At 35.6% G+C, this 13,274-nt stretch overlaps 1 protein-coding gene and 1 pseudogene across 1 annotated transcript in view; both read right to left on the bottom strand.

Annotated features, from left to right (window-relative positions):
• Nucleotides 1–13,274, bottom strand: part of NEB (nebulin) — a 201,993-nt gene that overhangs the window by 84,212 nt on the left and 104,507 nt on the right. Inside the window, exons 74-78 of the mRNA XM_011360291.2 lie at nt 13,154–13,258; nt 12,899–13,006; nt 12,189–12,500; nt 1,615–1,818; nt 1,173–1,277 (exon numbers count right to left, since the gene is read on the bottom strand). Coding sequence (XP_011358593.1) covers nt 1,173–1,277; nt 1,615–1,818; nt 12,189–12,500; nt 12,899–13,006; nt 13,154–13,258 — 834 coding nt within the window. The remainder of the gene's footprint in view (nt 1–1,172; nt 1,278–1,614; nt 1,819–12,188; nt 12,501–12,898; nt 13,007–13,153; nt 13,259–13,274) is intronic.
• On the bottom strand, nt 3,680–3,795 carry LOC111739452 (annotated as a pseudogene).

Here is a 13,274-nt window from a genome sequence, read left to right as displayed (position 1 = left end):
TAATAGATTTTTAAGCTGATTCCCTTGTTTCTCCCAGGCATATAAGAATTTATTCTGCCAATATGATAATTTCACCTTTTTCTCTCCAATATTTATCTTTTATCCTTACTTATATAATTATTTTGACTTTAATGAAAAGCTCACTCACTTAGCTAGAACTTGCAGCAAATGTTAAATAACGGTGATTTTAGTGGGCATCTTTGTTTTATTCCTGATTTAAATGAGAAGCTTAGTTACTGAGGATGAGTCTGGCCTTTGATTTGAAGTTTATTCTTTTAATCATGCCGAGGAAATATTCATTTATTCTTATTTTATTAAGATTTGATTTTAAAAATTTAGAATAAATATTGGATTTTGTTACGTGCTTCTTCAAATCTAGTATAATGAGCATACAATTATTCTCTTTTGTTCTACTACATTATTAGCTTTCTGAATATAAAACTCTCTTGGCATTCCTGGATGAACTCTACTTGTTTGGGTCATATCATATTTATGTACTAATGAATTTGATTTGTTAATATTTTATGTAAGATTTTCCACATTATTATTTGTCTAGTTTTCCTTTGTGGAACTATTCTGACAAATTTTGGTAATTGTGATAGCTTTTATTTTTTTCATTGGGCTCTATGATAGTTTGTTTATTTCTTGAAGCCTTGAAAGAATTCTCCTGTGAAATCATCTGGGTGATCCTGGCATTTGAGAAGAGGAAGATAAGTCTTTAATAACCCTCCTAATTTTTTGCAATATATTTTCATTCTTTTTCTGGGGTCAATTTTGGTAATTTGCAGTTTCCTGGAAAATTATAATCCAGGTTTTAAAATTGAATTGTAAAGTTTTGCAAAGAATTCTCACAGTTTGAGTTCATCTGAATGTTATTAATTCCCGTTTCTTGTTTGTGTGTCTCTTCGTTTCTCTTTCTGCTCTCTTGTCCTTATCACCTTCTCCCTTCTGTCATGTTAACATTGGCTCATTAGTATCTGGCTTTGCCCAGTGACTCAGAGCCAGGAATCTGCTTCTCTCCTCCCTCCTGGTCCAGGGCTGATGCTAAGTAGTCTTTCCCACCTCCATCCAGTCAATCTTTCTCCCTTGGCTATGAAGAGTTCCATTGGTGATATTGTAACACCAACTGGGTGACTTTCCAAACAAAAAAGGACATCTGTTGCAGTACTTACATTGCTCACATTAAGAGCATTGGCTCTGGCAAGATTAATTTCTGGAGTATCTGGCATTATGTGGATCGAGGTTTTATCCTTGTCCCAAACTTCTCTGTACTTTGGCTATGAAAAGAGTCAATAATAACAAAATTACTCCATAACTTTCAATGCATAACTTCCAGTTTTTCTGATCTCAAATCTTTTCATATTAAGGTAAAAATGTTCTAGAATCTTTTCACATAATTTACTCAAATTTGAATAAAATCTGTATTAATAATTTTTATTAATACTTTGAATTTTTGTTTAAAATTAATAAACAACATAAAACAACCTATCTATATTATTTATTAAAATACTTGCTATCATTATCATCATCATTATTATTAGATTACCAGGTTAATTATTTATAATTTGTTTATAACACTAACTTAATGTTAATATAGAGAAAAAGGTGACTTACAATACTAATATTTTCAGCATTCGATTTAGCAAGGACAACTTCAGGTGTGTCAACGATACTCGTGTACTTGAGTTTCACCACTGGTGTCCGATAGACACTATCTAGTAGGATCTCCTGGGCATTTTTGACTCTCAGTAGTTCGGGAGACCCATCAGGCATCCAGCCAATGCCACGTAACCACTCCAAGTCAGCCTTGTAGATATTCTGAGAAAGAAAACAAAGTTAACTAGAAGTAAGTTTTTAAAAAATTGTAGTAAAATAAGGAAGCAGTTTTGTGTTACATTTTATCTTCCATAAACAATAATAAAAACTGAGCACTGGCCCAACAAACTCCTCATATGCACAACAGTGTTTTGTTCTGCTTGTTTTCTGTGGCTAGGGGTCTGTGTTGGGTGCCTATGTACATTTTAAAAAGCAGAATGATGTAGAAAGAGCTCTCTGCTTGGGGGATGCATGAAAAAATTTTGAATAATATTAGGTAATCATCATACTAGTCAATGTGGACTTTAAAGCAATAATAATGGGCTCTCCAGTAAGATCTCCACAAAGCAGCCAGAATGATCTTTTCAAAATTCGCAATTCAAATCTGATGTCACAACATTCTCCTATCCTTTGGCTTCCCATTGACTTAAGATAATGACCAAAATCCTTAACATGGACTGGAAGGTGAGGGATGATCTAGCACCAACCAGTGCCTACCTCTTCTCCCAGCCTCATCTTGTATGTGCCTCCTTTTGGCCTGCGAATTCTGACTATGTTGACCTTCTTTTAGTTTGTGCTTTTCATATGTTGGCCATTCTGTGTCTTCTTCATGGATGGAGCCAACTCTTCCTCTCCCATCATATCCTCACTAAATCAGCACTTCCTTAGACAAGCTTTCCCTATCTCTCTTTCATAGTGCCACGATCATTCCTTCTCAGCCATCTCATTTTTTACGGATATTCTCTAATTTAACATCTATCTTTGTTATCATTGTGAATTGCCTAACATCGGGAACTTTGTCTTGTTTCTCCTTATTTATTCACAATTGTATCTTTAGTGCTTATCATATTTGGCACAAGGTGTGCTTAATAAATATTTTTAAAAGATAATGAATAATTCCCTAGCTCCATAATTTTGATCTCAACTGGGTTTTCTTTTTCCAAGATAGCACCTCCCTTTGAATTGGGATTTGCATTTTTTTGGTTATCTAAATTTGTTTCCCTAGGCATAGGTAATTGGATAACCAGATAAAATTGTTAAATATCAATTATTAATTTTATTTAAAAAATCATTGTGTTCTTCAGAATAATATTTTAATAACTAGTTAATAGAATATAAATATCAGGGTAAAAAAGTAATAGGAGTAAAAAATGTAGGAAAATTTCTACCATAATGAAGAATGACATTATATGTTTTATTGTGTAAAGTTTGATATATACCCAAAATTCAGAAGAAGAGATTCTCAAAGAGGATTACATTCTCTAAGAACTTAATTGATGTGCATTCCTTAATACACTTATGTGATTCAGGTTAACGAAGAGATAGCATTTCTTGAGAATGGCCTACATCTACCAGTTGGCAATTCATTTAAAATGATGGACATACTTTCTGGTAAGAAACTCATTCATTATGAGAAAGCATCTTTTGAAGCTTTGGGGAAACAAGTTAAGATAATTTTAAAAAGGTATCTCTTCTACAGAAGAGATAAATAACCTGAGGGAATCCATCATTTCCAAAATATTAAGTGGACATAAAATATGAGTAAATCTAAAAATACTTCAGGTAAATTAATGAAAAATCATATTGTGAAGAACAGAAATTTTAGAGAAACTAGTGAGTTTGGAGCATGCTATTAACTTTTGAAATTAAATTTATGAACTACAGCCATGTCCTTCTTCAATAAATAATTGAAGGACCATGAAAATTCTTATATTTAATAAACTACAAACACTGCACCTGTTAGCAAATCTATAGAAAAATTTGGGAGCACCATTAACAATGAAAATGAAAACTTTCTGAATAAACTAGTAGTAAGGTAGGAAATTATTATTTTTCTTTTTTCATTATTATTTATTATTATTTATGCCTACAGCACCTGGTCTTCCTAGGCGGTCTCCCATCCAAGTACTAACCAGGCCCAATCCTGCTTAGCTTCCTAGATCAGACATTGGGCTTGTTCAGGGTGGCATGGCCATAGACCATGGACCATGGCTCCACTGGGGTGTGAACCCAGGATGTGCATGTAAAGCAGATGTGCTAACCACTACACGTCCAAGGTAGGACATTATTAAACTTGATAAAATGCTAAAGAGAAGTGCTAACACAGGGAGAGTTGTATCTTCCCAAGCACTGGAAGGAATGAGGAGGCAAAGCTGTGGAAAACTTCCTTCCTGGGGAATCGCTCACTCCTCAGGCACCCCTCACAAGCATACACTTACATCACTCTGAAGGTCATACGCCTTCCTGGCATGGATGATATCATTCTGATCAGGAAAGCAAGACCACTGGTGCAGATATTGGCGATAGTCCATGTTGCTTGCTAAAGCCTGGCTTTCTTTGGCAGTGTTGATGGACACCATGTCCCCCGGGATGGAGATCTTGGCCTTGTGGTCATTGTAGACCTTTTTGTACAGCCTGTCATTCTGCATCTTCAACACGTTTGCTGCCCAAACCAGTTTAGGGTCTTCCTTGGCATTGCGACATCCAATATAATGGCCTTTCTGTTTCTCGTAAGCAGTTTTATATAGATACTGGTGGATATAAATTGAAGAAAAAAAGAGTTGTTTTTCTAGACAGTCTGTTCAAAATAATTCTATTCCCTTACATTACCCTTTGGGGGGCACTGTGAGCCCCTCTAAGGCAAGAACTGTGCCTCTATATTATCTCCCAAAATAGGTTCATCCAGGGTTTCCAAACTTCCATCATTGTTCGTCTCCCTCAGGTTTTGCCACAAACAGGTGCCACCTGTACTTCAAAATTTCAGTTAACTTGATTCTTTGTTTAGATGAATTTATTTTTAAAGTGTAAACTTAAACTTTTATTTTAAAATTTATAATTTTATTTAAATGGAATAAAATCAGTATTTTTCTAGCATACATTAAAAAAATATGTATATAATCATTTTAAAAAATGCTTGTTCACGTACTACATAAAATTATTACAGGAACACCTCTGCACGCTGCATTTCAAGAAACTGCAGAATTCTTTTTACCCATAAATATCTATTAAGTAATTGTAAATTAACTGCTATCAAGATGATATTGAAAAGAAAATAAAAATCTGTGCTTAAACATAAGAGGAGCAGAACTAAGCAGAGACACATGGGAGCTGTCAAATTGTAAAAATTGTTCTTGAATTTGGGATTTTAAAACAAGACACTAATAACAATGACCTCCATTCTACTGAAATATAATTCCTGGAGAATTAAGTTAAAGGTTAGTACAGCATTAACCCTGTGTGTCTACTGTTTAGTGTTTGTTAAAGCTGGGCAAGGAGGAGGTCTTACGTCACTGGCAATATCCCTAGAAGCCTTGGCATGCTGGATTCCTATGGCGTCTGCTCGCAAGTCATAACCAGTCATCTTCATGTCTTCCCAAGCTTGCTGATACTGTTTCTGTAAATAGAGATTGCAATGCCACAGTCAATCTGAAGAGGGAGCTACTGAATCAGTGTAGCTAATGTGTTCAAGAATAAACGTTAACAGTTAACACTGAAAATTAATCTCCCTTCAAGATTTATGAAATAGGCTGGTTTCATATCGAACTTAAGTTCCAGTAGATTTTTAACAAAATTCAGTAAAATTCTCTCCTAATAACTTTTTTTTTTTAAGAAGGAAATTTAGGAGATAGTAAATCATGTAAAAATGGGGAAAAATATATTGTTTGGCATTTAAAAGGAAAAATAGAACTATATACTACTATACATGCATATATATGTTTTTTGTTGTGTTTTTGGAGAAATCACTGCATTTTTCTTTCCAACAAAGATAAAGACACACATCTCTATATTTTAAATACATATGAATACACGCACACAGATAGGCATGCACACACACAGCAATTATCACTAGCTTAAAGACTGGAAATAAGAGGAATGGCAGGGCAATGCCTTAAGCTAAAGTCTCTCTGCAGTATACTGCCGAAAGGTTCGGTGAGGCAGAGAATACTGTATGAAACAAGTGGGATGTGTAGTGCCTCACATTGCTGATCTGTATGGCATTGATTTTGGACTGCAGCATCACCGGAGTGTCTGCTGGTACATTAACATTAGCCTTCTCTTTGTCCCAAGCATCGCGATACAGTGGCTGGTAAAAAAGAAAAACAAAGGATGATTGGTTAGTAAATAAGTCAATTACCACAAGAATAAAATTATAGGAGCAATTTAAAGCTCTCTTTGGATGTCTCAGATAAAAATGTAAATCGAATTTTGTTTTGCTCTCATTTGTGTTTTTATTTAGAAGATTCCAATAGTGACTTCAACAAGAATACATTCACGTGTGAGATAAATTTGAAATGAGTCAGAAACATGGTAGTAAAATGATCCTTTTCTATTTATTCACATGTAATTACCTGGCAGGTAAAGCCACCTTGCAGGTAATTACAATATCCACATTGCTAATCAAGTCCTGGCTTTCTTGGCCCAAATAGCTATCATAATGTCTAATATTGGGGCTGCCCCTGGACTTTTCAACTTATTTTATGATTGAATAACAATTAAAAGGTGGCAACTTTATGATCATCATATTAACTTGTGGACTTATATTATAGGCAAGGTCTCAACGTGTGTATCAGAATCTGTGGAACATGAAGATGCTCACCACACTTACATTGACCAAAGAGTTATCTAAGTGAATGAAATGTGGATACTGTTAATTGATTGACAACATGAAATTCTATCATTCTATCTGGATACCTGTATCTTCAAGATTCTCATGCTGGTATTAGCAATTTAAAGTTGACAATTAAAATTTTTACTAAGACTTCCTCAATTTGTCTGAACCCAGATTACCTCACTGATCTGTAGAGCATTGGTCTTTGCCAGGATGACTTCAGGAGTATCAGTGATGCTGGTGAATTTGAGGTCCTCAGGTCTTATACGATACAACCTTTCATTCAGAAGATTTTGGGCATTCTTCACTCTCACTACTTCCACAGATCCCTCTGGCAACCATCCAATACCCTTCAACCATTCCAGGTCTGATTTATACACGTTCTGCATGAAGGACAGGACCACAGAGTGCAGAAGAGTCAAATTTGCCTTCTAGAGCACAATGCCAGCAAACCGCACACTATCTCTATTTAAATCAGCCAGGTGGCCAATTCCATGAAACTAAAAAATCAACATTAAATGTTAATATTTGGGTGTTACATCTCTGGCACACATGTCTGTGAGAAGTCCACAGTATCTTACAGGAATTGGAGCAGAGCTGACAAGTGTCACTTTTAAAATGACAGACAGCAATGGCACATAATTTTGTTTTAATATGATGTTGAGTTTCTGTGCTCACCACTTGAAATCTGCCTTTTATGTACCACTGAGAATAACATCTGTTGGAATTTAGGAGGAAAAGGTCCTTAGATGCATGTATAATGAGAAAAAATATACTTATATCTATATAAGTATAGATATAAGTATTTTTTCCTACATGCATCATATAAACTTGAAATCCAATGTTTCCTTATGCTTAATCTGTTTCTGAAGTTTAGATATCTGATCATGCAAATGTGAAGGATCAGAAAAACTGGGACCGAATTTTTTTACCTAATCACACAGAATAACAGAGATTTTCATCTCGATGAGTAAGGTCTTGACATATAAGAAGGAATTCTCTCTAAGATAAAAAATATTCGGAAAAATTCTACTATCACTATCAAGTGTAAAAATGTTAAGTTCTATTAAGATTACCATTTAAATTATGTCCCCAGGGAATACACTGTGATCGAACACACAGACACACATCTCCCCAAGAATCTGGTGATAATATACGCACATCGCTCTGCAGTTCGTAGGCTTTCTTTGCCTGGATCACATCGTTTTGATCTGGCAGGCACGTCCACTGGTGCAGATAATTGCGATAATCAACGTCGCTAACCAGGGTCTGGCATTTCTTGGCTTGAACAATAGACATCATGTCCAGTGGCGTGTGATGAATTCCTTTAGTCTTCTCATAAGCTTTCTTGTATTCTCTGTCACTCTGGATCTTGGCAGCATGTATATACCATACCAATTTGGGGTCATCTTGTAGGGTGCGGAAACCCACATAGTGCCCCAGTTGCTTGCGATAACCTTCTTTGTATTTGTACTAAAGTTGTGAAAAATCAGATAAAAAGGCATAGGAAAATAATGTATTATGAGGATTTTTCATTAAATGTTTTCAGAATATTTTCTTAGCCTTAATGTAAATTGGCTCAACATTGGCAGTCATTATATATTTCAGTTCATTTTAAGGAAATTAGATAGGGTGATTTAGGTAGTTTTATAGAGGACATGAGTAAATCAGGGGGAAAATAGTATGGTGACCAAGAGTAACAAAATAAGTAATAATAATAGCTAATATTTACTGAGCAATCACTATACGCCAGATGTTATTATGAGTGATTCAAATGTATTAGGTCGATTCATATGAAATTGCTGAATTTTTTAGTTAAAAATAGTTGATAGTGGCGATTATTATCTCGCCTAGTCCTCACACTATCTCTATGTGGTAATGTTATTATTAACACATATTTCAGATGGGGAAAATAAGGCACAGTGAGGGTAACCATGGTCACCAAAGTTGCCTGTCAAGTGCGACATTAGGTCCGATGGTCCCCCAAGAGTACTGAAGGCACCTCAGGTAAGAGAAAGTCATGTGTGTGGTTTAGGAGACAGAAAAGAAAGGTACATGTTTCAGGAATGGAAAGCAAGGTTGCTGGTTTGAATCAGAAGATGATAACAAAAGGTCAGTGGACGAGAGTTTCCATCTTGTCCACACTTGCCCTAAGTGTCTTAGGACTGGAGTAAGATAGTTTCTCTTTCTTTCCTCTTTATGGATAACTTAGGAAAGTTTGGACAAAGGGAAATAGAAAGAACTGGGAATAAAGCAAATACTGTGGTTGAACCATGATTTTTAGAGATAAAAATGAAGACTATGAAGGAAGAAATGGCTGTATATAAAAGGTGAAAAATAGAGAAGAGTCTGAAGGAAGAGAACGAAGGTGGCTTAAAGATTTGGAGCTGGAGAGGGCCTTGATAGAATAATTATTCTGACTCTCAGTAAGTTTTAAAATTACTATTAAATGAACTTCAGAAGGTTACTAAGAGCAATATACACAAGTCTCCAGTATAAAATCTTGCATATAAAATGTGATTTCAGTCTTAAGTCTTCTTAAGTGTATGAAACTTTCACCTGTGATTTGTATTTATGGAGAATGTCATAAATATTTCGGGGATAAAATCACATTGTATTAGTTCCTGAATTTTTCCCAAGAATTTTGCACAGACCTTTCATAATATTTTACTTCTACTGAGAAATAACTTAGAAGTTATTTACATATATACGTCACCTATGTTTACCTTAATGTTTTTCATCTCATTTTGTTTTTAAATACAGTCTTTAGTATAAGACAAAATGCAATTGTTTGCATAGACTTTTTTTTTTTTTTAATTCTTGAAAAATATTCTCCCTATTTGTTGTATAGACTAGAACAGAAAAATCACAGGGAAATAGGAGCTGTACCTCACTGGCAATTTCTCTGGAGGCTTTGGCATGCTTGATTTCAATGGCATCTGCTCTCAAGTCATAGCCTTTCTGTTTGGATTCATTCCAGTCTTTCTGGTAGAGATTCTGTTGAGGGAAAACACAGGTTTGTTTGCAAGAACTGAAAATAAGTGAATATACTCAAAGTAGTTCTAATATGAATCAAAAAAGCATAATGTAAATGAAAGCAACATAAGAAAAAAAATCACTCCTAGGTTCTTCTTTTGGTTATTGGCTATTTACTTTGTGGAGTGCAGGATACTTCTGATTAAAATTTTAAGGGTAAACATCTAAAACTAAACATCTGAATTCAAACTAATGTTTGAATATTTGCATTCATTACAATGTGGTCCACATCTGAAAAATTCCCATTACATAGTACATGGAAACTAAGAATCAACTGTGAAGCTAAGGAACCTTCTCAAGGAACCACATAAGACCCGATAAGATTATTTCTTAATGTTGTCCTTTGACCTTTTAGAGGTCTCTGCTAAAGGGATGTTACAAAGATGTCATACATATCCTGCACTTTGCATATAATTAAAAGTTGTCTTTTCTTAAGGCCTTAAAATGTCAAACAAAAAAGTTCTGGATCAATCAAAACCCTATAAAGACAGTAGAGACTGTTATCTCTTATGCTTTTTTATGTTAAATGTACCTAACTAGGGATTTCATTATTCTCGATTAATACACAATGAAACTGAGCTATAAACTGAGCTGGATATAGAACAATGATTTCAGAGTTGAAAGGAGATACCAATAAGATTCAGGTATCCCAACTCTTGTAGTCCAGGAATCCAATCATGTATCTAAATTAATGTTTAAAAGAAAATTTCCATTCATATTGCATTGGGAATGGTAGCTAAAGAGAAAGTATCCAGAACCAAAAGCTGTAAACATTTCTAAGATAGGTAATTTGTCAATTATAACACACGCCATAAGCTGACAGATACTGTCCCATAAAGGCATTTACACTTCATATTTATGCCTCTTACATTGCTGATTTGCAAGGCATTGATTTGGGCCTGTAGCATGACTGGCGTGTCAGAAGGAATGCTGACGTTGGTTTTATCTTTATTCCAGGCTTCTTGATACAGTTTCTGTGGAGAGAAGGGAAATATTATTTTAATATAGCAATAGAGAATGGATATTTGAAACATTAAGTCTTAGCAACTATTTAACTTGGAAAAATTTTTTATATAGGTTTATGACACTTTATTTTATGTGTCATGTTGGTTAAGCCACAGTACCCACATATTCGGTCGAACATTATTCTAGATGTTTCTGTGAAGGCATTTTTTTTTAGATAAGATTAACACATTAGTAGACTTTGGGTAAAACAGGCTACCCTCTGTAATGTGGGTGGACTTCATCCAATCAGCCAAAAGCCTTAGTAAAAAAAAAAAAAAAAAAAAAAAGACTGATCTCCCCTGCGCAAGAAGTAATTCTGCCAGCAGACTGCCTTTGGGCTTGAACTGCAGCTGCTTCCTGGACCTCCAGCCTGCTGGCTTACCCTGCAGATTTTAGACTTGCTGGCCTCCACAACTGCATGAGCCAATTCCTTAAGAATTGTACTAGTCAGAAGCCTGACTAATACAATGTTGTACAATTTAATATTATACCACAGGTTTTGATATTTTATAGGACTTCAATCAATTTTTGTTTTCTTGAATTGTAATGGAGTGACATTTTTCACTTTAGTACTTCCAAGTTTGTGTGCGTGGTGGGGGAAAGGTACGTTGGCATTCGTTAAGAGTTCTACTTTGCATGTGCCATCACTGAACTAGACAAGAGATTCTTAGAGTTGCTCCCATCACTACAGTCTGAAGAACAGTCCACTTGCTGGGTGTATGTGTGTGTGTGTGGCGGGGTGGGGGCCGGGGAGGCGGGGGTGGCTCATCTGACAACAGAGTCCCATAAAAGGAATTCTTGGTAATAAGATGGTTCTTACGTCACTGATTTGCAGAGAATTGGCTTTTGCCAGGACAACTTCTGGAGTGTCAACAACGCAAGTGAATTTCAAGGCTTCTGGTCGTGTTCTATAGAGTCGTTCATTCACCAGGTCTTGAGCACCTTTCACTCTGGTCATTTCTACTGAGCCCTCTGGCATCCAGCCAATGCCACGCAGCCACTCCAGGTCTGCTTTATACACACTCTGAAAAGGCGTTAGACAGAAATTTTGTTCCAATGTTAGATATAACATTCCTTAACTGAAAAATAAAGTTCGTGGGGTGGAGGGAGTGATAAATGCAGGAGATGGTGGTTCCAAAAAAAGTAAGACCTGAGATTTTACATGACTTGGGTTTTAATATCAATGACAGAGTAATTTGTAAAAGCATTAATTCTTTATACTAGTCATGAATAAAAATAAAATAGTAGTAATATTCAATTCCATGATAATTATTTGACATTTTAAAAAATTATATCACTAAAACATTTTTAAAAAGAAATTTTATTGAATCTCACTCTATTTTTATCCTGTAATAACTGACCCATGGAAAGTCCATTTGGTGTTTTGGATATAGTCCAGTAGTGGCAAATTTTAAAAAAAATTCATATAATTGACGTTTGTCTGAAATATATTTTCATTGCCAGAAAATAAAAATGACATGAGGAAAATAGTTTGGAATCTAGGCCAGGGAATAAAAGACATGACTAAGCAGAGTTCTTTGTCTATATTCTTTGTTTCTGTGACATAACTCCTAAATATGGGTTTTTCATTAAACAATATGAATGGCATTCCCCTCGAGTTGTGTAGTGCACAACCCATGGGTCCGACCACAGAGGCACTGACTGGACAATTAGTAAATCTCTGCCCTCCCAATCCCCCCATCCCAAAGTTCACATTACGTACATCACTCTGCAGTTCATAGGCCTTCCTTGCATGGATAATGTCGTTGTGATCAGGTAAGCATGTCCAGTGATGCAGGTAATTTCGGTAATCAATGTCACTGACCAGAGTCTGACATTTCTTGGCCAGCAAGATGCCTAACATGTCCACTGGGCTAGTGAACTTGGTCTTCCATTTCTGAAAGTCCTTCTTGTACTCTCTTTCACTTTGAATCTTCCCTGCATGTATGGCGCACATAATCTTGGGGTCATCTTCAACGCTCTGGGCTCCAATGTGGTGGCCTTTCTGTTTTTCGTATGCTTCTTTGTATTTGTACTAAAATGTCAGAAATACAGGTTTAGAAATCCAGTTCTAAGACCATATACATGCTGACAATTATAGATAACGTGAACACCCACAAGCAAATAAATAAGAATTTCGTATTGCAAATATTTTGGCACCTCTGAACAATTTTAAACCAACATTTTATACTACCATAAACATAACTGCAGTGTAATTATATGTCTTCACTGGTGAAACCCTTTCCTGCAGTAACTGGAACTTCAATTCCAAACTGTATTTTTCTTCTCTATGACAACAAAGGGAAAGGTCTTAGAAAATAGGAAGCAAGACTAGGGAAATACATGTGCAAGCAGTTATAAAGTGTGGCCCACCAACTGCACTGTGGTTGTTCAGCAATATGAGACCAAGGGGGTTAGATGAAGGGCACTTACGTCACTGGCGATGTCCCTCGAGGCCTTGGCACTTTTGATGGAAATAGCATCAGCTCTCAGATCATAGTCCTTCATCTTTGATTCATCCCATCCCTTGGTATAAAATTTCTATGTAGAGAATAACACACAACAGAAAAATAAAAGTGTTATAGAAAGTTAATAGGCCAATTCTAGAAAGGAAGGTAGGAAGGTAGGAAGAAAAAGTATTTTAATTACTCTTAGAGAGGCTTAAATAACAATAAAGAAATCTCTTACTTGACTGATGTTGACAGAATTGCTCTTGGCCAGCATAATTTCTGGAGTGTCTGGCATCACGTGGATGGAAGTTTTGTCAGCATCCCAAGCTTCCGTATATAAATGCTATGAGGGAAGGGAG

The sequence above is a fragment of the Pteropus vampyrus genome, unplaced genomic scaffold (assembly GCF_000151845.1).
Source record: "Pteropus vampyrus isolate Shadow unplaced genomic scaffold, Pvam_2.0 Scaffold2, whole genome shotgun sequence".
NCBI classification, from domain to species: Eukaryota; Metazoa; Chordata; class Mammalia; order Chiroptera; family Pteropodidae; genus Pteropus; species Pteropus vampyrus.
This window is presented reverse-complemented; position numbering and strand designations above follow the sequence as displayed.